This window comes from Pseudovirgaria hyperparasitica (assembly GCF_010093815.1).
Source record: "Pseudovirgaria hyperparasitica strain CBS 121739 unplaced genomic scaffold EJ05scaffold_12, whole genome shotgun sequence".
NCBI classification, from domain to species: domain Eukaryota; kingdom Fungi; phylum Ascomycota; class Dothideomycetes; order Acrospermales; family Acrospermaceae; genus Pseudovirgaria; species Pseudovirgaria hyperparasitica.
Window position 1 is genome coordinate 1347182 of NW_022985560.1, and position 23773 is coordinate 1370954.

Consider the following 23773-nt stretch of genomic DNA (forward strand, 5'->3'; position numbering starts at 1 on the left):
GAGCAGCGGCAGGAAAACAGACGTAGAAGACGACCGGGGGTGTGTGTATACTGTAATCCCTCAGCAGCCAATCACAAGCACATGGTACCTGTCTCCGAGGCTCTCTCTCTATCAAACTACCCTGTTTCGGCTAATATAGTTCAACGACATCAGACTAATCATCTCTGGACTCATTAGTTAATTAATTACTTGGAGAATGGATACCTATGCATCCAACCCCAAGCCAACAAAATCCAGCCAAGCAACAATGCAGCCTGCCCCTGGTCAGAAGATTTTTCCCACGTGTCCATCGAGCGCCACAGTTCACACCGCCACCCTGCACTCCGCCATGTCATAATATAACTTTTTTTTTCTTTTTTTTCCCTTTCTTGTCTTGTGTTCTCGTCACGCGCGCGTGCTGACGAGCGACTGACAGGACTGACAAATATCTAATTCGTGTTGATATCTGATCCTTTTGATTAGCTGGTGGTCCATGCCGTGGGATGATCGTGTCATTTTCCATCCCAGTCTGTCTACGCTGAGCCCCCTCGAATGTCGCCCGTTCATAGTAGTCTGTACGGTCTGCGCCAGATGCGCCAGAGATGCCAGTGAGCAGTCAGTGCCAGAAGCGTTGCGTTGGGCGACACTACATTACACTGTACAGAGTACGGTACCGACAACTTTATTAGTATTAATTAGCAAAGTCATCGCGTGGCTTGGCTTTCTCCCTCTCTCCCTCTATCTCTAGGCGTGTCTCTCTTCATCAAATCTCCAGAGAAATGCACGCATGGGCAGCAAAGAGGCCGAGGCGCGTGTCCTTGCTTTGGGGTCCTAGCGTCGTCGACACGCACATGGCAATTTGACACCAGTCTCGCCCTGTTGGCTGGATGTATCTATGTATCTCATTGTGGGACTACTCCTCAATGATGCAAACCGATTTATGACTCAGTAGGTAGACCCTTCTTTGCCAGGCCAGGCATCTCCCTTGCTTGTCGCGGCGGACACACCGATCGGGACATGGCGGTTATCATTTTGTCTATTAATAATTGTTAATATTGCTATCTATCAATTGGAACTGGTACTGATATTGCTACTGTTTCGCCAGACGTCATGTCTCCTCGCGCTCCTTGTTTTGCATTATGTGTAGTAATCAGTCTCGTGATGCCATTGCATGGAGCGTGGCAAAAACGCCGTGTCCGTTGTCTGTGTGTCGGTCTACCTGCATCACGAGGTCTAACAGGCGAACTCCTGTTCGTGTCGCACGTTGCGTCGCAGCATGTCGTCTCGTCTCATCTCGTCTCCAAGTAACTAACCTCGTCTGGAATGCCGCTACGTTTGACCAGCGCGCACAAAAGGGGTCCCGCTCTGTCCTGATCTGTAACCAGCCGGGCGTGCGCGTCTCCGGAAGGGATGAATGGACGGATGGCTGGAATGAAATGGAAGCGCTTCTCGAACGGCGGCAGAAGACATGCCGGACGGACGGGGCGCGACTTGTTGATTAATTAATTAGACGATAGACAGCTAGAAAGTTTCAGGCTTGCTTCTCCCAACCTATTCCCGTTGGTCGGTGCCAAGGGGGACGTGTTGACTCTCTCTATCGCGCAGAAAGGAAAGGGGAAATTAGGTGCCCATTTGCCACACTCACACCGACGCACGCCGCAACACAAGAAAAAACGGTCATTAGGTTGCAGAACAGATCAAGCGCACGCTTTGGGCAATCTGATGCCCGAAAGGATGTTCTTGGGTGCTTCTTAGCCGCGCGCTCGCACACACACGCCCTATCCAGGGAGGACCAGGACAAAGATAGACTTTTTCCCTTATTCTTTTTCGGCGCTTGCTTGACCGCAGTCCCACAGACAATTTTAGCATTTTTGTTGTTGTTGGGGACGGGGATGGGGATGGGGATTAGCAGGGGGAGGAGGAATCTTACCATTATGTTTTCCTTTCCTTTTTCCTTGTCTTTTTTTTTTCTTTTCATTCTGTGAATCATAATCATACCCATAATCATACTCATCATAATCGTATTGGGATTCCCAGCACAGGGATGGGCCATGTGCGACAGCGCTCGTTTCGCGAGCAAATGGGCCGATCATTTCTTGTTCCTGGCCCGTCCTTGACGACGCGTCAACGTACGCCCCAGAAATGGAATGGGCGCTAGCCTTGCGGGTAAGTGCCTAGGTATTCTTAGCTAGGTTACAGTGTATCTCCAAATGAGTTAGCAGTAGTAGTAATTAGAGGTTAGTAGTCAGGAGGAGTAGTGGTAGTAAGTAGGTGTGGCGGACGCCGGCGTCAAAAAACAACAAGGAACGAAGCGTGCCTTGCGTGCCAGCGTGCCAGCAGTGCCAGCTTTGTGGTGTGTGTGTGTGTGTATGTGTCCCTCACCGCCACAGCCTGTCAAGTCTCATGTTTCTGGTTTCCTGTTCCTGCTGTGTTTTACCGCTGCGGTATATCGGATTTTTTTTGGCCGTCTGGCCTGGCTCTCCCATACTCTCACATGAGAATGGGGACTACTATCTGTCTGGATGTACGGAGAGTTATGAACCACAGGACTGTTAATACCACCCAACCCCCCAACAGCAAGCCATAGCATCCACACCTGGATGTTCCGACCCAAGTACCGGCTCCTGGAGTCTGGAGAGATGGCCGATTGCGATGATCGGAGAGCGCTAGCATCATCATCATCATTCAAACACACATTTCAGTTCAGGTGGTCATGGTTATTTTTGACGCTGGAAAGCTAAGACCCCGGCCAGAACAGAGCTGAGAGGAAACCAGGGGGGAGGGAGGGTGTGTATGCTCGGTGTTGTCGCAGGCCGCCCAAACAAATCAGCCGACCACCGCGGGCGGAGATGAAACGGGGGTGGGGGGTGAATGATGGAGGAATTATCAGGATGCGCACACACACATACACACACATACACACACACATATATGCTGGAACGGTGACGGCGACGGTGACGGTGACGGGCGATGGATGGGCGATGGGCGTTCGGCGCATGCACCGCCCAGGGACAAGCTGCCTCTGCTTCTCTCTGCCTCTGCCGCCAGCCTTGTCACATCCCTCCCTCCCTTGCGCTCCACCGGCAAGCCCCAAGCCATCAATCTCTCCTTTCTCCTTTTCCACGTCTGCCTTTTGCCTGCCTGCGTGTGTGTGCGTGTGTACGTATGTGCTTGTGCCTGTGCTTGTGCCTGTCTGTGCCTGTACCTGTGCGTCTGCGTCTGCGTACGTACTGTAACTCAACGCCGCCCCGCTCTGTCTGCTCACTCACCTCACACCTCAACGCAGACCAGGGGGGGCCCCCCCTCCCCCTCTCCCCTGTCTGCACTTCTCACGATCCGAGCCTGGATGACTGTGTATGACATGTTCTGCAGTTCCACCAAGCCCTGGCTAACTAAACTATTTCCTTTCTCAACTCACTTTCTTCTCCGAATCTCCCTACATAAATACCCCCAAGCCGCTCCCCTCTGCTGACACGTATTCTGCTCGATATCCAACGACCAATTCGGCCACGACTCTATTACACAGTCCTCTTTGCTACTTAACAGTACGACTCTCGACACACACTGTCAGTCAACCAGCTTCTTCACATAAACATGATGTCTACAATGTCCGTATCTCAACTGCCGCCTCCTCCAGGCCCTCCGCCAACAAGGCCTCTACCAGCAATCCCAAAGTAGGGCCTGGCATACAATACTACATACACACATACGCCAACCAAACCTGATCTACAACCACTACATCATCTCCCTCTATCGGCCATCTCCAAGTCACTCCTACAGTTATACGACTACTTAGACCCGGATACACCAAAGTGGCCTCTACTCTTCATCAACCACCACGCCTTTTACCAAAGACAAACCAAAAAAGCAACATGAATCGATAAAAGCCTATTCTCACACCCATCCAATCCTCCAATCCGCGCAAAACAGCAGCATAACAGCAACAAAATCGTATCGAGATCCAAATCAAGCAACAAGCTTTCGAACCAAGCCACGCATATGGTAGTGCACGAATCAGCACTCACCCACGCCTCGCTCCCAGCATGCCTACCTATGCGACTCGAAAACAGACACCACATGGCAAAACTCTCATAGCGCGCCCGTCCATCAAACGTTCGAAAAGCTTAAAAACGTTCTAGCAGCCTTCCAATGCTCTACGACTCGCGAACGTCAGGTGCAGCAGTTGCGAGTAATGGGCTCTTTTCATCGTTCGCGCTGCCTCATCGGGTCTTCCGTGCGCGCGTTCAATCAAACTTAATGTAGCGCTATTTGCTATTACGGCGTGTGCACGTACCACGTTTGGCGGCCTGAGGCTACTTGCTTGCTTGCTGCGCTCTACCTCCCACACCTACCTATACCAACAGCAACGACACCTTTCATGACGACGACCACATTACCCTTCCGAAAGACCCGCAGGATCGGCCTCTCTCGCTGTATTCTCATACACATACACATACACATACAAACAACATCAATACACATACACGCACACAACACACCCTTGTACAACAAACAACAAACCAACAACAAAACACCATTGTAATATCCCAGCGCTTTTCCCACCCTCGTCCCCCTTACCGTTATGGACTCAAGAAGATCGCCAACACACAGTGTTCGGCATGTAATGCATTTTCACTGGCGCAACTCGGGTGATTGTTTTATTGAAATGGTTTTTCTATACCTAGGCTAGGGGACGATGACGATGAGCCTCAAGGGCACTCACGGGAGAGGTTGGTGGATCTGATGTTAGATTATATATATACCCTGAATTGATTTACCGATTTTCTTTACTTTTTTTTCACTTTTGCTTGGGTGCTGTGATCGAGGTTTATTGTGATAATATGGCATGCTTGTATGCCATGCTTCTTTCTTTGCCTATCTACCATGCTCGTTCCCATGCAACCATCCACGCCCCCGTATCCCTACCTCATGCATTACACATCCCCTGCACCCGTACACCACACAAACCCCCAGCAATCGTATACTGTACCATCCACGCACCACCACGCAGTCTCATGCTCGTCATGCAGCATGCTCATCATCATAACCCCTCGCATTAGGGCGGCGCTTCTCTCCAACTGCCAAGACACTTTATCCCTGCCCTGTCCTGTCCTTTGGAAGAAGCATAGCCGCAGCCAACTGATACAACCAAAGTAAACGAAAATAATGGCTGTGTTATGCTGGGATTGTGTTTGTTTCTGTAGCCGCTGCGTGGATATATATGGATGGACGGATCGTGGTTTCGGTCGAACTGTGCCGCAGCGATGCGTGAGTGGGGATTTTTGGCGGCTGCTATTTACTGTCTATGCACTTACTGCTATTTCAGTAGCTGGTTGCGCGGCTCTATTGCTGCTGCAAATGCACTTCGCCATCCATACATCCCTACATCCACACATCTATCCAGCTGCCAGTCATCATGCGTCCAGTACCTCATGTAATGCAACATGCAAATGCAGTCATTGCCCTTTTGGCATTCGTAATTTCTGCTGCACCCTGCCAGGTACATCTGTACTCCACCCTCGCTGCACCCTCACTCCACCATCCAGTCATCCATCTATTCCTCGTCCATCCCTCAGCCATACATAATCCCAGCTGCCCTGGTCGCTATTATATCATATTATATTATATTCTATCATGTTACCCCGCGCTGCTCTGCTCACGCGTCTGCCCGGTTGCTATCTATGCTGAATCTCCATGTCTATAAATCTATATCAATGATTATCCGAATCCATGCTTATCTTCATCCCTACAGGCTCACCCACGCCCGCATTACGAACACGTCCACGTCCACATCCACGTCTACATTACGACCACCTTCAAGAACACACCCACGCACGCCATTGCGTTTGGTCGTCGTCAGCTGTATGTTTTATACTGTGCGTTGTATATTATATATTATATACTGTCTGCTCTATACTGTCTGCTCTATACTGTCTGCTCTATACTGTCTGCTCTATACTGTCTGCTATATACTATCTGCTATATACTATCTGCTATATACTATCTGCTATATACTATCTGCTATATACTATCTGCTATATACTATCTGCTGTATACTTCTACGGTACCCTTAATGCTGTACAGAGTATACTCCATACTGTACACCGCATCCTCTGTCCCCCGTCCCCTAGTCAGTATCCTCCATCCTGCACACAGTATACCTTATACCAACCCAAAACGGGTATATGCGCGCATCCGCCTCCGCCGCTGCCGATTCTGGACTTACCAGCCAAATGAATGAATTGGATGGATGCATTGGACAAGCCACCGCCACCGCCACCGCCACTGCCACTGTCAATGCCATGGACACGGGCACGGGCACGGGTATTGGCATGAGCATGGGCATGGGTACTGACCCATCTCGTGTCATCTTCTCCTCTTGGCCTCGTGTCATCTTTTCGTGCTCGTGTTCTTGTCTTGTTTTTGTTCTTGTATTGTCCTTGTTTTGTCGAGGTACGCGGGCATACATGCACGTATTGCGGGGATGGAGGGGCCGGGGACACGTAAGGATTGAGGGGCAGCAGGATTGAGAATTGTAAGGATGTGAGCATGTGAGCATGTGAATCCAGCATGATGTTTTGGTGGATTGTGGGGAGGGGCCACGCATGGATATACCAGGCTTCGTGATGTGATGTGATGTGATGGTGGGGGTGCTTTGTTGATTTGGATGCGAGGGGCTGGCATGGGCAGCATGGGTGAGGGGAGGTAGGATAAGATAGGATAAGGCAAGGGGAGGTAGGATAAGGTAGCATAAGGCAAGGCAAGGACAGCCTTGTGGATGGCCATGTCTATGACGCTGTCTTACCACTCACTGAATATGGGCTGAGCATTGGGTACTTAAGTAGGTAGGTACAGTGTCGTGTTGTTGGTGGTTTGATTGAGTAAGTGGTTGTGTTGTTGGCGATTCAATCAAGTGAGTCGTTGCGCGGTAAGTATGTTTTTGTGTTGTTTGTGATTCTTTCATGGATTGAGTGATGTATAAGACATGCCTTGCGCTTTGTGATTTGCTATATACAACACCAAGACGCTTAAATTTACTACTGTCCTTGTATGTATGTATTCGTGATTTGTTGCTAGCCTGTCCATCCTCCAGCCTTTCTTACTTACTTGCTTGCCTCTTCTTCGTCTTAATAATCCGCTCTCTTCCGTTGCCTTCATTCTACACCACTACCAGCAATAATTCCAAAACACCGCCGCATGTACGAGCGAAGGCAGGGACTAGGGGATTCTTATCTTTAACTGCCCTGTCAATAACCTGCACATATATATGGTTCCATGGTATTGTAAGACACGGCAACGTGCTGTCCTCATGGCATCGCATGGTATGGTGGCTCGTGGCGGGATGCTGTGTATAGACAGGGGTGCATGTCCTTGACCTGGACTTTGACCCTGCCCTTGCATGTGCAGACAGATAGATAGACAGACAGGCAGGCAGGTAGGCAGGTGTGTCGGATGCAGTCTACACGCTTTTCGCGCCGCTACCGCTGCCGTCCAGTTACCACGAGGCTGGGTGAACATCCGTTTCGGATATCGAATGATATCACGTACTTACTTGCGCGCCCAGCCGGCAAGAAAAGAAGAAAGCAAGGAAGTACGGATGTCGAGAACGGCACTGCTTTGGAGTACAACATGCTAGGCCGCTGATACGAATCGAGTGTTGTTATGGCTTAGAAGCTTAGAGGTTTAGAATCTTGGAGACTTGGAGACATGGGGTGAGATAGATGGAATCTCATCAGTAGTGAATTACTGCGGGATACTGCGAGTAGTGGGCTGGATATGGGTCCTTGTGACTTTATGTACAGTATGGTATTGAAAGACCTTTCGTCCATTCGGATCTATGCTGACATCTGCAGGAGTATCTGCATTCTACATTCCTCGCCAATTCATGATGCTATATTCGTAAAGCACGAATGGAGACATAAACTAGCCGACGAACCGAAAGGGTAAACACACGAGCTTCATATCCGGAGTGATGTTGCTGGTGTTGTTCTCGTCGAGGAAAGGTTCGATCTGATGCGATTCACATGTGCGACGTATGATGGAGGAGAGGAAGTTACGATGTTCAGACAGCTACAGCTACAGCAGCAGGGATCGCGAGATGTTCCACCTATCAAAACATAATACAGTGAAGGGTTCCCCGCGTTCTTCGTCAGCTCTCAGTGTACTTTATTGTGATCTATCTGAGGTCGTGAATGCTGCGCGGTCGGTCGTCAGCGATTGTCGTTATACGCTGACTGACTTCAGCTCCGGCCAATCGTGCCAGTCCACCATTCCTCGACAATGGCCTCCTCGGAACCATTCTCGTTTGACTCACCTCGCGAATCCGCCGTAAAAGGGGCTCTGCGCTCCGACTTCTTCTACGGATACGCAACTGCGGCCTCCCAAGTCGAAGGCGCTTGGAACGTTGATGGCAAGGGAGAATCCATCTGGGACACATTCGCGCACGCCTCACCGTCTCGAGTCAAGGATGAATCTACTCCAGACGATGCAGTCCGCTCATACCATCTCTACAAGGACGACGTCAAGCTCTTGAAGAGCTATGGCGTGAACGCATACCGCTTCAGCCTTTCATGGAGCCGCATCATCCCCCTTGGCGGCGCCAACGATCCCGTCAACGAAAAAGGCATCGAATACTACAACAACCTGATCGACGAGCTCCTTGCGAATGGCATCACGCCCTTTGTCACGCTCTTCCACTGGGATATGCCCCAAGCCCTCGAAGACCGCTATTGCGGCATGCTCAACCAAGCCGCCTACACGCCAGACTTCCTCCGCTACGCCGCCCTCTGCTTCACCCGCTTCGGCGACCGCGTCACGCACTGGATCACCTACAACGAGCCAGGCGTCTACGCCCTCGCCGGCTACGCTGCCGGCGTCCACGCGCCCTCCCGCTCCTCCTTCCGCGACCGCAACCCAGCCGGCGACTCCTCCACCGAGCCCTTCATCGTCGCCCACACTCAGCTCGTCACCCATGCCCGCGCTGCCCTACTCTACAATTCCACCTTCGCCCCGGTCCAGCACGGCTCCATCGCCATCACCCTCCACGGAGACTACTCCGCCCCCTGGGACCCGTCCTGCCCGCTCGACACCGCCGCCGCCCAGCGCGCACTCGAGTTCGAAATCGCCTGGTTTGCCGACCCGCTGTACGGCTCCGGCCCCGTCGCATATCCGCCTTCCATGCGCGCCCAGCTCGGCGCCCGGTTGCCGGACTTCACCCCCGAGGAGCGCCAGCTCGTGCGCGGCAGCTCCGCCTTTTACGGCATGAACACGTACACAACCTTCTATGTGCGGCATCGCGTCGAGCCACCTGACATCACAGATCATAGCGGGAATATTGAAAAGTGTGACCAGAACAGAGCGGGTGAGAGTCGGGGTCTGGAGACTGATACGGCGTGGCTGCGCGCGTGTCCGTGGGGCTTCCGCGCGCTGTTGAGGTGGATATGGGCGCGGTACAAGGTGCCCATCTATATGACCGAGAACGGTACGACGGCGCAGGGCGAATGTAGTGATGGTAGTGGAGCGCCGGAGACGAGCGTGCTGGACGATAGCTTCCGCGTGCAGTTTTTCAGGGACTATCTGACGGAGCTTGCCGAGGCGGTACGCGACGATGGCGTCGACGTGCGCAGCTACTTTGCGTGGACGTTTACGGATAATTGGGGTGAGTGCATTCAATCTCCTTGCCGCCAAAATCGGGGGGAAGGCAAGATATAAAGTGGAAATGTTGTGCTGACCTGATGCCAGAATGGGCGGCCGGCTTCACGGATCGGTTCGGGGTCACGTTTGTCGACTTTGAGAGCGCGGAGAAGACACGGTATCCGAAACGCTCGGCGTACTTTTTGCGCGACTATTTCGGTCATTTGATCCGGGAGGCGCGGGACGAGGGAGTGGGGGAGGAGGAGGGTGATAGGAAGGGAGACATGAGTATTGAATGACCTTCGGAGCAATTTTGGTTCAAACCTCAGGTACGTAGGGAAGCAAACCGTGAAAAAAGGGGATGTATGGCGTTCCAAATCGTCTTTCTCGTCCTCTGCACACTGACACCGTCATCGCGGCAATAGACATGTGAAATCAAAACTCCAAAAGCCTGCCTTGCCTCAAAATCTCGACAATGCACCCTGCCCACCTGCTGGACCGTTAGAACCCATTTAGCCTGAAGGACCTTGTAAGGAGAATCATCAGATTAAGACCTGACTACCCATGGGCGTATAGGGAACCCGTAACCCAAATCTTCCAGAACCAAGTCCCTTCAACGATAACGTATAACACGCGGATATATCGCGCGCGCCCGCGCATATCGGATGCACTACATCTCAAGCAGAACAGACTGTTCAGATAGCGTATGGACGGGAAAATCTCAACCCCGCAAATGATCCCTGTGCCGAGCATCGCGGTCGTGTAACACCGTGCTGCTAGTCTGGTTGTACATGCCGGGGCTTGCGGAAGATTCTGTATGACCTGCCTGCGAGAAGGGGTATATGTGATGTGGTCTTTTAGGGTTGACGGATGCGGAGACGCGGAGTTTTGTTTGCTACAATAGTGGACTGGCGCTTAGTTTTAGAGAGCGGCCATTGCTTTCTGCTCAGTACGTTGGACGTGTGTTGGATTTTCATCTTGTATGAGTGGTGATTTTGGAATTGCATCCCGCGTTCTTTTGTGTCTAGAAGAGCAAGTTGAGACAGGTAGGTAATTTGACCACACTCAATGCGTCGAAGCAACGACTTCGCTAACATAATCCCAGACACCCAGATAACTCAATCCCAAGATGCGAGAAATCAGGCAAGCCATGGACCGCGGCGTCTCGGCGGCGGAGGAGAAGTTCAGCGCAGTCCACGTCGAAGAAGTCGTAGTACAGCGCATCACAGAGGAAGACCTCATGAACCTGTCCCGCCAGTCCATGAACATGCGCTCCCTAACCGGCCTGCGTATCTGCGGCGTCATGCTCGTGCAAGGCTGCAACCAAGCCGGCTACGGGGTCGACTGGGCGGTCATCGGCGGGATCAACGCATTTCAGCTCTGGCACGACTACTTCGGCTTCGGGACGAGCGGGGGCACGTTTGGGACGATCAATGCGCTGATGAGGATTGGGACGGTGTGCGGCGCGCCGTTTCTGGCGCTCTCTGATGTGATCGGGCGGCGCGGGGTGAGTTTTTTGGGGAATTTTATTGTGTTGGCTGCGGCGCTTATGCAAGGACTGGCGACGAATATGCCGACGTTTATGGCTGGGAGGTTTTTTCTGGGGTTTGGGTCGGCGCTGATGTCGAGTCCGCAGTACATGGCTGAGGTTGCGCCGGTGCATCTGCGTGGACGGCTGGTTGGTATCTTTGGCGCGTGCTTCCAGGTTGGCAGTATGGCGATGAATGCTGCGTTGATTGGGTTCTCGACTATTGGCAGTCACTGGGCTTGGAGGATTCCATTGATCCTCGAAGGCTTGTTTCCGTTGATCGTCTGCTCGCTCATATATCTCATTACTCCAGAGTCACCCCGATACTTGGTACAGCGAGGGAAACGCGAGGAGGCAAAGAAGGTTATCGCGAGATACCAGACCACGTCTGGCTCGGTGGACGAGCCAATCGTCGCGCTGATTCTGGCGCAGATCGAAGAATCGCTCGAGACGACTCGGACAAGTTTCAAGGCGGCCTGGGACTTTCGAGTCTTCGCGACTTCGATCGTACGCTACAGACTTCTTGTCCTCGTCCTATACTCCTGCTTCCAGTCCTGGAACGGGGGCTCGATCGTGTCGTACTATTCTACGCCAGCTTTGGAAACGGTCGGAATTACAAAGAGCATCGACCAGCTAGGCATCAATCTGGGGCTTACAGCGACGTACTTCGTTTTCACGTCGATAGGCGCATTCCTGGTTGACAAGTTCTGGCGACGCACTCTCATCTTTGCTGGCCTCGTATCCGTCATCACCATGCAGACGCTCGCGACTATAACTTCCTGGCAGTACTCTGTCACTGGATCCAAGGCCACGTCAGTACTGACCATCGTTTGGATGTTTATCTTCCAAGTCTGTTCTGCACTCTTCATCGCCACAATGCACAATCTCTATCCCGTAGAAATCCTGTCGCTTCCGCTGCGCGCAAAAGGGATGGGCCTCTATGGTCTGATTCAAGGTGCGGCAGGCGCTATTGAAGCATACGGCATCTCCATCGGGATAGCAAAGATTGGGTACAAGATCTGGACAGTATACATTGCGTACAATTTGTTTCAGCTCATAGCTGCATTCTTTGTGTTTCCGGAAACGAGCAATCTGAGTCTGGAGGAGATTGATGCTGTATTTGAGACTCCAGGCGTTCACCCGGTGAAGATGAGCATGTCCATCCAAAAGGGTAGAAAAGAGCGGATGAGGATGATGGAGTCTGTCCGTGGCGACGATGGCGAAGCTGCTACTGCTATACAGTAGGTTTTAGCGGGATAGGCTATGTCAGACTTCTCGGGTGCGTTGTTTGCAGTCTGAGTATTGCGACTTGTATCGAAGTAGTGATATTGATCACATTCATTCGTTCTCGACCTTAGTCACGGCCCCTTATGTAGTTCTCCAAGCTATCGGAATAGGAGACTGCTAACTCCGTCCATCTCAGATGATTTTAATTGTGCAGGAATGTGTCCGTCTCCTCCCTCTCTCAAGCCACTCGGTCGTGTCGGACGTTTCCGCAAAGCCACGGCAGCTCTGCATGAAGGAAGCCATGCTGCGCTTCTGATCGTACCCTTTTATGGCAAGATCTGGACCAGGGTTGATCCAAAAGACACCTAGCCTGCGGTATTCGCCTTTGGACAGCGTCCTCTGCAACATAAGCCCGGCTGTGATCCATCCGCCTGGATGTATGTATGCATCGCCGACGAGAAAGAAGTACACGCCTGGAGACATTGTGTCGGTCGGACTGTCGAACTGACACGCGATTACAAACTCGCCATCGGAGTATCGGTCTGCTCTGCCGTTGAGGAAGTCGTTGCGTGGGTTCGGTAACGGGTTCACTTTCTGGTTTGTGAGCGCTCCGTCGAGGCATATGTGCCCTTTGGAAACTTGTCCGAAAGGATCGTCTGTGTCTTTTTGTGTGAAAACCTCGATGACTTCTGCCTTATACGACGGGAAGGGCGTGTCTTGCAATTCTACTACCATGTCGGGCCTGCTCTTGTTTGTGTCAGGAAAGTCCAACGTGGCGCTGATGGAAGCCCAGGACCAAGTAGGCGTCCCTGAAGCAAGTCTTCTTCTCGAGCCACCACCTCGCCATTGCAAATATGTTTTCCAGAGCAGTGATATAGGCAGGTCAGCCTTCCACATTCCGGCGAAATATTCCGATGCGCTACCAAACCTACGAGCTACGCCCGAGATTGCAATCAACTTATCCTTCTCCTCGAAAGATAGAGCACATTCACTATATCGTGCCATGATCGTACGCCACGTTGAACCTGGCTCAAGCTCCGCCCGTTCCGATCTTCGATCAGCCTTGATATCACTCTGTAGCATCCAAGGGGTGTGTGACACGCTGGACACGGGAGCCTGCGGTATGAAGGTGATGTGCTCGCTGTGGGACAAGTCATGCTCAGGATACTGTTCACATGCTCTCGAAGAACGACATTGCCAGTAAAGCTGATCTTGATCGAAATACAAGATGCGAGGAGCCAGTGCGAGCTCCTGAACGACCCAGCCACGTCGAATTATCGGTCCTTCAGCTACTTTACGACTCCAGATGTCTGCTGTGATGCAGAAGAATGCCGACGTAACCCCTGAACTTTCCATGACGTTGACATAACAAGGTTCGATGGCAAGTGTGTTTCGGGTGGTGAATAGACTGTGTTCATAGCTATCGCTGTTGTTTGCTGCAATATTACACAGCGCATTCCGGTAAAAGTCTCCCATATAGACCGATTCCGCTGCCCAGTCTGACGCGGAGTCTTGCATGATACAGAGACAATCTATCCATATGTACCTATAGCCAAGCTTCTTTACACATGCCATTGTTTCCCTGAACTTCAGAGATATGAAATGCAGTGGAAGCTGTTGTAAATACTCCTGCAGATTCGAACTCAAGAGACGTGAGGGAATTAAGCCGCCCCAGCAATGTGACATGGTAAAATAAGGCGTCTGGGGATCGAGATTTTGGGTTGCGCATAGCCGTGGAAATATGCCCTCCTCAGAGTCTCCAATATCGATGAGCCGTGATGGCAGTCTCCGAAACGGACTGGCAAGATCACACCTTGAATGGCCATCCAAACATTGCGAGAGCCATCGTCTGGCTATGCTCCATGTCGTGTCGTTATCTGTATGAGATGACATAGGCCACACACCGGGTCCGAGTGATGGTACTAAAAAGAGTCAGCAATATCCCTCATCGAACCAGCCACAAAAACGTACATGTGGTTCTGAGAAACAGAAACGGAGTGAAAGATTTGATCTTCAGCGCTCGCCAACAATCACTTCTCCACCGAAACGTCATCGCTACATGACCGTCGTCTTCATAGTATCTTGTCGTGATATGAGCGCGCTTTCGTCGATGCACATCCAGTAAGTCTTTCGCGACCGTGTCAAACTGTCCCATGAAGATGCTGCACAGTCTACAACCCTGCAACGCACCTTCTCGGATGTCTGCTATGGTTCTGGATGTTCGCAGCCTTGCATCTATTCTCAGTGCTTCTGTGGAAAGCACACCTGATAGATGCTGGCAGTCAGCACATACTTGTTCGGCAGAATAACTCTCATGAGCATCGCGTATTACGACTGTGGCAGTGGTTACTTGAGGCGGTATCTGATGTGACAGTACATAGTGAATGTGACTAATTCCGTCACCAGTCATGCTAAACTGTATGACAATTGATCTCGATAAGTCAGCGCAACGGAGACGCCCTTCGCCTGACTGCCAGATAAATTTTGCAGCTGTGTCACGTCTTTGGTGATTCGAATGACGAGCATGACGAACACAAACGTCGTAGTTGAGTGCCAGTGACTTCTCGAATAGTTATAGGCTAGAGACGTAATGAGTTATGAATGACATCCAGCAACGTGAACATATTGCGATGAACTGCAAGGACTCTGGGAGAGGTGGCATTAGGCGCGGCCCCCACATAATTCAAGGCAACAAGGCACAAACATAAAGAAGCGTTCTAGTTTTTTGTTGTTTCGTTTCATCATACTTTCGAAAACTATGTTCTATATCAAGCGTCATATACAGTGAAATAATTCTTTCATGCATCTGCACGCTTCTCCCTAGACTCTGATGGAATTCTTTCCAACGTCTCAATCTCAGGCACTTTTTCGTCCATGCCGTAGACCTCAGCAGTGCTTCCAATGCCCTGGGTCATTTGAGCGCCCTTGCGGCCGATGAGGTACCATGGGAGTGAGAACATAGCGTCCATGGCTTCGAGACTCTTGCCTTGGGTCTCCGGTAAGAAGAAGTACACCCAGATCAGGCCAATACAAGTGATGGCGGCGAAGAAAAACATGGTTCCACCAGTTGTCAGACCGGTGAACATGCTTGGCACAGCCTTGGAGTTACCGTATTGGTTTGCGAAATGCACAGTCATGGCGAGTGAGCCACCGATGGCACGCAGGCGTAGAGGGTAGATCTCCGAGTTAATCAGGTATTGGATGCTGTTCCAGCCCATAGCCCATCCGAAACCGCTCAGGTATATCATGACAATGGCTCCAATAGCAGCCCGTTTTTGTGATGGACTCTGAGGAATACTTTCGTCATCCACAGTTGTGTCGATGACGAGGAAGAGTGCCATGTATAGCATTGCAAAGGCCTGGAGCGAAATACCAGTGTATAATGCGCGCTTGCGGCCGATCCAGTCGATCAGGAAGAAGGCGCAGAGCATGGCAGATACGAACTTGACAACGCCAAAAATGGCGGTGGCGAATAGCTTCTCTTCTGTGCCAGTCTGTCCAACCATTTCAAAGTACTCGGGGGCGTATATCGTGATGCTGTTTGCGCCAGACCATTGGCCAAGCAGTTGCGACATGACGGAGAGCATAACACGGTACCGGTTGGCAGGGATTAGAAAAAGCTCTTTGACGTATCCCATCCATCCAAGACCTAGAGTAGCCTCGCGTTCACGATTCAGTTGGTCGTTGATGTCAATGATCTCGGTCTGGACGTAGGGGTGCTCGATTGGCAGATTCCGGAGGGTTGACATCTCTTTGGCTGCTTCTTCGTGTCTTCCCACCTTGATGAGCCATCGAGGCGATTCTTTTGCGAACCAGCTAGCAGTGAAGATGATGAATGCAAAGTAGATGTGGAGTAGATTGCAGTTCACCCACTGGAAAGAGCTTGTTTTGGCGATGTGCAGGCTACTGCCATATGCAGCAAAATAGCCACTATATTCAGGTTAGATGTGAGCGTGTTCGTTGCGTATGTTATGACCTACAGCATAATACCTAGGTACACGTTTCCGGAGAAGATACAGACACACAGGCCACGGATGGCTCTTGGGGCTGTCTCTGCGAGATATGTTGGCTAGTGACGAGTCAATGTGTGCCAGACCAGTATAGGAAGCTGAGACTCACAGCAACGACAGTAGTCTGCCCTATGCCGATGCCAGCGATGAAACGACCAGCATAAATCATTCCCAGACTTCCGTGGGCGGCAGCTCCTAGATAAATGGCGATACCGGACACCCAGACGACACATAACTCACGAGTTGCCCAAAGACGGCCAATCTTGTCTGTGATGTAGAAGCCGATGAGAGCACCAAGGATGGAGCCGAGCTGGACCATACTCGTGATATTGGAGAGTCTATTGTCCTGTTCAGCTTCGCTCAAGGCAGGATCCTTGAGACGGAACTGATTGGAGAACGATGGTAGGGTGGCGGTAGTTCCAATGAGACCTACGCAAAGTTAGAGGGGGCATGACAAGTGGAAGATGACGAAATAAATCCTACCTTCATCAAGACCACGAGCAGCACCCATCATGCCGAAGACAAATACTCCATACCACATGCGCCAATTGAGCACCTCCTTCGGGGTATCGCCCATATTCTTCTTGTGGTGGAACATGGTGAATGGTCCGCAGGAGAAATGTTGAAGGATGGAAAGAATCAAGATCAGGTAGTTAGGATCCGACAAGGCAAGTCGAACGGGATTCGAAAAAAGTGCAGCATGACGGGAAGGGCCCAGGGGATATATATGGTGTCGCAGCTGATACGATTGGATGTTCAACAGATAGAGCGGGGATAAGATCAAGCATGTCTACGGCCGCCATTAGGGAGCGGCTGGGCAAAGGGAAACAAGCCGCCAGTCCAGTGAATCAAGCCCTAAGCCCAGAGAAGTAGTAGAGGGGTTACGTTACAGGGTCCCAGGATAGTGGTGGTGCAGAAGTGCAGAGTGCAGAGAACCGGGCATCTATCTCATCGCTGGGAATGAATTGCTGGGCTGGCTGGGTTGACTCCACCTCCACCTGTTGCGCCCCACCGTCCCCGGCCGAGCGTCTGATAGTGCTGATGCTTGGTGTTGATGCTGGTGCTGCTGGTACTGGTGCTGGTGCTATTATGATACTGTGATCCTGGTCTGGTAGCTAGTTGGACCTAGCTGGTCACTGCACTGCGGAATGTCGGATATTCCAGTAATGGAGGGCCTCATGTCGGTCTGTTCACCTGTAAGAATGCACCTCTGTGGCCATGCATCACAGACGCTTGTGCATGTGCAGAAATCAGCATCGTCTCTTTCGTGCCCTGCTGTTGTCGGACAAGTCTTTGCCTTGTCCCGTGGCAACGAATCGGAAGTGAGGAGCTCTACGGGGGATATACTGAGCATTGAATCTGCGGAGGTCCAACATACGAGTAACAAGACCAAGGTATGTTGTAGTGTTGTCGTAGTGTTGTGTGCCCACTTAGGCCCACTGCCGGTCCACCGCCCAGCATTCATCGACATGCGAAGCTTTGGGGAACACGTTGGCGCTGGCGGGCAATGTTGCAATGAAGCGACAGCCAAGCACGCCAAACACGCCAAACACGCCAAATACCTGGGCATGATTCTTCTATCCCGGTTCCGTCACGCGACGCCCTCGCCCTCGTCCTCACTGTCTCGAGTCGTCGTGTTGACCCAATGACATCTGTGGCTCATTGTCTCGTTGGCTCCTTATTTCCTTGTCTCCTAATGCTCGGCCAATTCTTCTGGCTCCGATACATTCAAGTTCCTTGTGCAATTGCGCCGCAACTTGATATCCAGGCATGCACTCTAACACATCGCAAACTGCAGACACAGTTACACGCCGCAATCCCAGCACCGGCACTTCTCTCCACATGGTCCCGATTTTCCCCATGTGCACGGAGCCTTACTCCGCGATGCTGAGGGTTGTCTGACCAATCATAGCAAGCTCTAATCCAAGCCTGGTCCGTGGCCGGGCTGCCGTGTGCCGGGTTCCTCTATCAGGCGCATCTTTGCGCGAATCCAGCCATCTTTATTCAGCTACATACCAGTGTTGTTGCTTACAAGATCTAATCAACGCGGAACTAGATATCATAGGTCCGTTCTCCAAATCAACACTGTTACAACCAACCAGATGATGGTACCTACCGCGTGCAGAATGTCTTTCTCATAGGATACGCAGTGAGTCTATTGCGTAATCAGAGAGCCATGACGTTAGACCTTCCGTATTTCCTCCGATGCTACGCCGCCCAACAAGTCTGATCATTCCGCTTTCACCGCGGGGAACTTTACTAATTACCCTACAGAACTAAGCCACAAATCCACATCTATCGACGGAGGCCACGGAGAGAAGACCGCCCCTGTCATGTTTCGTTGAAACAGCCGCTCCACGACACCTGACGATTGGCGAGTCAAGCTATTCGGCCCGCTTCGTCTTACGTTCAAGTAAGTTCTGACTGGCGGCCTTCGTACCTTTGCAAACTAGAATTTTGTTCTATGTGACTTGCTGAACTGCTACTGCTTGCTTGCACACATCCTAGTTGGAAGGCCCAGTCCCGCCTTCAAATGAGAAGTAGACAAGAGATGGCGAATGTAGAACACGAACAGTGAGGACCGATTTGGCCTCGGCATCAATTCAGTCACATACGATGCTGTTCATCAAATATGCATTGGTGCTTACGATTATCAACCAACGCAAACAGCAACCAGACCCACTGATTTCTAGCGCTGACTAAACAGCTCAACGTTGACAGCTCTTCCTGCAAGCGTTTAATAGTGCCATGGCCAAGCTGATCCGTCAAAGGATAGACATGCTGACTTACATCTGGATAAATCTTTACAAATACTGATCGAAGGCTCGACATACCATTCTTGATGATGGCATCATTCTAGGTAGCCATGAGACTCAGACTACAAGCTTGGCCTCCAACACTGTCCCATTCATAATGCACGCACCTTAACCTCTCACCTGCTTACACTATTTAGGTTTGAACAGTGTGATTCACCGGAACGCTCAACATGCTAGAGTGTTGAGCTGGAAAAGAGCACCGGATATGAAGCACGAAGGGAAGACAACCTTTCTGATCTTGGAGAAGGTATACACAGGCTTCGGGGTCACGCGAGTCCGAACCCTAGGTTGCACCTCATGAACAAAAGGAGATTGTATCAATACTAAGTGAGCAGTGTTTTTGGTTTGTGGAAGAGCTACGTCTAGAACCTTGCATAGCGCAATAGACTGTGTTCACAGCTTACGGCTTCCTATGTCATCATGTATCCTGTAGAGTCTGTCATATTGTTCAGGACCATGACTGGGTTTGAGTAAACAAGACTATTCACTTTCTATCACCACCGTCACTAGCGCCTCGTCTACTCTGACAGGAGGACCGTGCGCACGCGCTGGAACGAAACGCGACGAGACCACCTCCAGCTTCAGGAACGTCAACGCCAGCATCAACTTATCTTTCTCTTCCTCGCAAAACACATCCAATTCAACATGGCCAAGACGCGAAAAATCTCAAAGACTTCCCTGAAGAGCGCAGAACCTCCTCCTAAGAGGGCAGGCAGGCCTCGTAAAGCTACGGTGGCTATCGAGAAAGCATCAACGGCTGAGCCGCCCGTGAGGAGATCTACGCGCGCCAGGAGTGCGGCTGCCCCAGCGAACAAATCACTATCTCCACCGCCTCCATTGCCTCAACCACCAAGACCTTCGAGCAGGAAACGCAAGGCCGACGAGAGCATAGAGCCTCCGGTTCTCAAGAAAGCACGTGGCCGACCGAAAGTCACGAGTGCGAAGCCTGTCAGCAAACCCAAACGTGGTGACACTGCTGTGCAAAAGTCCACCACTAAAGCACGCGCCATCGCAACGAAGCCAGCCGCCAAAGAAGCAGCTGCTCCAGAACGCGATCATGACAGAGAAACTGCATTTTGGCTCATGAAAGCTGAGCCGGACTCCCGCATTGTCAAAGGCCAAGATGTCGCGTTCTCCGTTGATGACCTTGCCAATTGTGAACACCCGGAGTCGTGGGACGGGGTCCGCAACCGTGAAGCACGAAACAACATGCAGAAGATGAAGAAGGGCGACAAAGCGTTCTTCTACCATTCGAATACTCGCAATCCCGGGATTGTAGGCGTCATGGTGATCGTTGAGGAAGCTGGAGTTGACTGTAAATGCCAAGAACATGTTGTTGAAGAGCCATGCTAATATCTATGACCAGCGTCTGCGTTCGACAAGGAACATCCGTATTATGACGCAAAGTCGAACCCGCAAAGCCCGACCTGGTACTGCGTTAAGGTTGCCCTTGAGGAGAAACTTAAGTCTCTGGTCTCTCTCGACATGCTCAAAGCGCACCGGACCGGCGCTCTCTCAAGCATGGAAGCTCTCACAAAGACGCGCCTCAGCGTACAGAAAGTCTCACCAGCAGAGTGGGAATTTGTCCTATCTCTCGCGAAAGACGCCGCCGCTGCCGCTGCTGCAGAGCACGAAGCCGACCTGGAGAACGCAGTTGAATCGATGAGCGATCTGGAAGAGCTCACGGGCGAGGAGGCCGCGGAGCTACCGCAGGTATCAAATGGAGATCTGCAGGCGGAGTTGGCCACTGCAGACCGCATGCTTGCTGCTGCGGACGAGACTGTTGATAACTCCGAGCAGCACGGCGTAACGCAGTTCTCCGTCAACGCCATATCTGCATCGGCGCTCCTCGAGCCGCACACCTACCTTGCGACTGAGGAGAGGGAAGAATTCACTTCTATCAACCTGCTCGTTTGATGAGACGCAGTTGCGCAACGCCATTCTTGTCCTCGCCAGCTTATATACCTACGGTTCGAGATGATTCTTTCCCTGACTCTCCGCGCTCTCGGACTCTTCGGCATCAGCTAGAGCATATCACGAAACGGCTGCAAGGAGAACAGGTCTCACTAGAACCGAGTAAAGTCGCTGGAAAACGAGACGGAACTATTACGTCCTACATATGAACATCCTGTCCCAACTAGCGCTCCGAGTAGAATCTCAAAAAGAAGAGAGTCGGACTCTTTATTCCCTTCAGAACCAACCCTATAAATTCTCCCACCATAGTGAAATACCCAGCCACACCCAGGTTCAATAACCTTAACCACTCCTATAGCTTAAGAAAGTACCCACCGTTTATTTAAAGTTGAAAGAATAGAGTCTTCTTATTCATATTCTCCTAGTCGTTAGTCTTGGGAAAACGTTAGGTATGTCTTGTATTATTAGGGTGTTTTTTGGGAGATTTGTTGGGGGTAGTCTAAGATTAAGACTACTCAATGTTTCTAGCATGTTCTGAGCATTAGTCTACTAAGCGATAATAAGTAGTAGTTCAAGGTCTTCAAAGGCGGTGTCGCGATGTAGTACCGCAGTGTAATTCTCAATCGTCGGCGCTAAAAATAAGCCTGGGATACTTAGTTCTAATAACTGCTCAGCTGGATGGCTCAGGATGATCCGCCTCCCACTCTGACGACACACAGTTGTCTGAGGACGCGTCATGCTGTTACTTAGTATCTGCATGTCATAATTAAATCTTGGTATAATAAGAGCTCGAGAGCTTTTCATACAGATATATCACTCGCAAGGTTTCGAAGTTTAAGTCGTGCGAATTTGAATCCATAGCTGGGCGAAGTCGACAATGGCTTCTCCGTTACAACCACCATTTCCGACGCACGGCGGTCCGATCACACCGGAACTGGATGCATATGCCGAAGAAGTAATCAGCAAGCTCCATTGCGCCGGCCTGTCGGTATCATGGAGCGACGACAACGGAACAGTAGCAACCGTAAGTCAATCCTCCCCCCTTGGCACCCCTATACTCCAACACCACACCCTCCAATCCAAGCAAAAGCATCTAACACCACCTCAGGGCTACGGCTACGCCCAATTCCCCACCAGCAAAGCCGACGCAAACACCGTATACGCCACCGCCAGCACAACAAAGTCCTTCACCGCAATGAGCGCCCTCCGCCTAATCCAAGACTCGCAACACACGCCCAACCCCTACTCCCTCCACACAACCCTCAAATCCGTCCTAGGCGACGACTTCGAGCTCCGGGACAAGCACCTCGCGCAGCACATCACCCTGCTCGACGCCCTGACCCACACCTCCGGCATGCCGAACCACGACAGCGCAATCGCCGCATCCTCAACCCCGCGCGCAGAGACACGCCGGCTCCGCTACTTACCCCCGTTCGCGCCCGGCGCCCGCGGCACTCGCTTCGCGTACAACAACCAGATGTACGTCGCCGTGTCGCATTTCCTGGAGACGGCCACGGCGACGCCGCTGGGCGAGTACATGCGCGCCAAGATCTGGCAGCCGCTGGGCATGCGCGCGACGTTCTACAGCGTTGACGAGGCGCTTGCGGCGGAAGCAGGGGGCGAGGGGGGCGCCGTTGCGCGGCCGTATTTCTGGAATGAGGAGACGCGGGGGTTTGAGGAGCAGCGGTTTGAGCGCAACGCGGCGAATGCGGGCGACGGGGCGATTATTTCTAGTGTGGCGGACTATGCGCTGTATCTGCGCGCGATGCTGGCGGAGGATCCGAGATTGCTGGATAAGGAGGGCTTCGCGGAGCTGCGGAGGCCGCGGGTGCGGACGAGCTATGGGAGGGAGGAGTATGCTTTGGGCTGGGAGGTGAGCAGGTACCGCGGGGTGACGATTATCGGGCATGACGGGGCGACGCATGGGTTCAATTCGCGGATGCTGTATGTGCCGGAGCGGAACTGGACGTTGGCGTTGATGGGGAATGTGGAGGAGAGAGCGTCGGGGGCGATTCATGCTATTGCGTACCGGACTCTGGATGACATGCTTGGGGTTCCGCGGGAAGGACGCATGGATCGGGTTCAGAAGTGGTTTGCGATTGGTGATCAGGATGAGCGCGAGTGGCGACAGGCGCGGAAAAAGTGGTTTCCAAAAGCAGCGGAGGGGAATGCGGCGGCAGGGCATTCGCTGGGATTGGAGGCGTATGCAGGGCGTTATACACATCCCGGGTATGGTGTGTTGACATTCGAGGTTGTCGACTCGCCGGATTGGTGGCTACGCGCACCGGAAAAGGTACTGCGCGCGGAAGTATATGATAAAGAGTTCGCGCATGTGTTGACGTTGGAGCACGTTGCTGGCGAAGACTTTGTTGCACGTTGGACGTCGCCGCCGTTCCAGCGATGCTATGATGTTATGCACTTCAAAGCTGGCTTTAAGATCCAGGGAGGCCAGGTGAAAGCATTCGGCATCCAATACGCTGAGGAGCTGAAGGATCTGATATGGTTTGAGAGTGAACATGTAAATGATATAGTAGAGAAGACGGGCAACCTACAATTAACGTAGGTCAAGACCACCTAATCATTATCATCGCTATAGAACTAGGAAGCCATGGAGCGACTCTGAAGAATACAGTGGTATCTTTGTGTCCTTGTTCAGTACATCAACG

The 23773-nt window shown here is 51.8% G+C and overlaps 9 protein-coding genes across 9 annotated transcripts; 6 read left to right on the forward strand and 3 right to left on the reverse strand.

Annotated features, from left to right (window-relative positions):
- Positions 1–1527: 1527 nt before the first annotated feature.
- EJ05DRAFT_95635 (uncharacterized protein) lies at positions 1528–2250 on the reverse strand. The gene is made up of 2 exons (XM_033750094.1): positions 1910–2250; positions 1528–1816 (listed from the first exon to the last, which is right to left on the reverse strand). Exons 1-2 carry the CDS (start codon positions 2030–2032, stop codon positions 1574–1576), a joined length of 366 nt encoding a protein of 121 aa, XP_033598710.1. The 5' UTR covers positions 2033–2250; the 3' UTR covers positions 1528–1573.
- A 2590-nt stretch (positions 2251–4840) lies between these two features.
- On the forward strand, positions 4841–5260 carry EJ05DRAFT_478274 (uncharacterized protein). The gene has a single exon (XM_033744422.1). The coding sequence runs from the start codon at positions 4864–4866 to the stop codon at positions 5134–5136; it is 273 nt and encodes a 90-aa protein (XP_033598711.1). The 5' UTR covers positions 4841–4863; the 3' UTR covers positions 5137–5260.
- Positions 5261–7773: 2513 nt separating this feature from the next.
- Positions 7774–9882, forward strand: EJ05DRAFT_95681 (putative beta-glucosidase). Its single transcript, XM_033750095.1, has 2 exons — positions 7774–7785; positions 7833–9882. Exon 2 carries the CDS (start codon positions 8260–8262, stop codon positions 9688–9690), a length of 1431 nt encoding a protein of 476 aa, XP_033598712.1. The 5' UTR covers positions 7774–7785; positions 7833–8259; the 3' UTR covers positions 9691–9882.
- EJ05DRAFT_478276 (uncharacterized protein) lies at positions 9537–10076 on the forward strand. Its single transcript, XM_033744423.1, has one exon. It carries the CDS (start codon positions 9714–9716, stop codon positions 9909–9911), a length of 198 nt encoding a protein of 65 aa, XP_033598713.1. The 5' UTR covers positions 9537–9713; the 3' UTR covers positions 9912–10076.
- Positions 10077–10526: 450 nt separating this feature from the next.
- On the forward strand, positions 10527–12472 carry EJ05DRAFT_95735 (general substrate transporter). Its single transcript, XM_033750097.1, has 2 exons — positions 10527–10662; positions 10718–12472. Exon 2 carries the CDS (start codon positions 10742–10744, stop codon positions 12383–12385), a length of 1644 nt encoding a protein of 547 aa, XP_033598714.1. The 5' UTR covers positions 10527–10662; positions 10718–10741; the 3' UTR covers positions 12386–12472.
- On the reverse strand, positions 12473–14995 carry EJ05DRAFT_95701 (HET-domain-containing protein). The gene is made up of 2 exons (XM_033750096.1): positions 14339–14995; positions 12473–14289 (listed from the first exon to the last, which is right to left on the reverse strand). Exons 1-2 carry the CDS (start codon positions 14775–14777, stop codon positions 12560–12562), a joined length of 2169 nt encoding a protein of 722 aa, XP_033598715.1. The 5' UTR covers positions 14778–14995; the 3' UTR covers positions 12473–12559.
- Positions 14996–15165: 170 nt separating this feature from the next.
- EJ05DRAFT_441695 (general substrate transporter) lies at positions 15166–16975 on the reverse strand (the record flags this gene model as incomplete). The annotated part of the gene is made up of 4 exons (XM_033741999.1): positions 15166–16297; positions 16348–16436; positions 16487–16806; positions 16861–16975. 4 exons carry the CDS (start codon positions 16973–16975, stop codon positions 15166–15168), a joined length of 1656 nt encoding a protein of 551 aa, XP_033598716.1.
- Positions 16976–19524: 2549 nt separating this feature from the next.
- Positions 19525–21547, forward strand: EJ05DRAFT_95826 (DUF55-domain-containing protein). Its single transcript, XM_033750098.1, has 2 exons — positions 19525–20508; positions 20560–21547. The coding sequence occupies exons 1-2, from the start codon at positions 19839–19841 to the stop codon at positions 21108–21110; spliced, it is 1221 nt and encodes a 406-aa protein (XP_033598717.1). The 5' UTR covers positions 19525–19838; the 3' UTR covers positions 21111–21547.
- Positions 21548–21984: 437 nt separating this feature from the next.
- EJ05DRAFT_488050 (beta-lactamase/transpeptidase-like protein) lies at positions 21985–23670 on the forward strand (the record flags this gene model as incomplete). Its single annotated transcript, XM_033745664.1, has 2 exons — positions 21985–22131; positions 22216–23670. 2 exons carry the CDS (start codon positions 21985–21987, stop codon positions 23668–23670), a joined length of 1602 nt encoding a protein of 533 aa, XP_033598718.1.
- Between the last annotated feature and the right edge of the window lie 103 nt (positions 23671–23773).

Excerpts from the sequence above, each read along its gene's own strand:
- EJ05DRAFT_95635 (XM_033750094.1), bottom strand. The coding sequence starts at position 2,032 with ATGGCCCATCCCTGTGCTGGGAATCCCAATACGATTATGATGAGTATG. Across the intron at positions 1,817-1,909 it reads AAGGAAAGGAAAACATAATG|CAAGCGCCGAAAAAGAATAA; the intron begins GTAAGATTCCTC and ends ACTGCGGTCAAG.
- EJ05DRAFT_478274 (XM_033744422.1), top strand. The coding sequence starts at position 4,864 with ATGCTCGTTCCCATGCAACCATCCACGCCCCCGTATCCCTACCTCATG.
- EJ05DRAFT_95681 (XM_033750095.1), top strand. The coding sequence starts at position 8,260 with ATGGCCTCCTCGGAACCATTCTCGTTTGACTCACCTCGCGAATCCGCC.
- EJ05DRAFT_478276 (XM_033744423.1), top strand. The coding sequence starts at position 9,714 with ATGCCAGAATGGGCGGCCGGCTTCACGGATCGGTTCGGGGTCACGTTT.
- EJ05DRAFT_95735 (XM_033750097.1), top strand. The coding sequence starts at position 10,742 with ATGCGAGAAATCAGGCAAGCCATGGACCGCGGCGTCTCGGCGGCGGAG.
- EJ05DRAFT_95701 (XM_033750096.1), bottom strand. The coding sequence starts at position 14,777 with ATGACTGGTGACGGAATTAGTCACATTCACTATGTACTGTCACATCAG. Across the intron at positions 14,290-14,338 it reads TCTGTTTCTCAGAACCACAT|TACCATCACTCGGACCCGGT; the intron begins GTACGTTTTTGT and ends GACTCTTTTTAG.
- EJ05DRAFT_95826 (XM_033750098.1), top strand. The coding sequence starts at position 19,839 with ATGGCCAAGACGCGAAAAATCTCAAAGACTTCCCTGAAGAGCGCAGAA. Across the intron at positions 20,509-20,559 it reads TGAGGAAGCTGGAGTTGACT|CGTCTGCGTTCGACAAGGAA; the intron begins GTAAATGCCAAG and ends ATCTATGACCAG.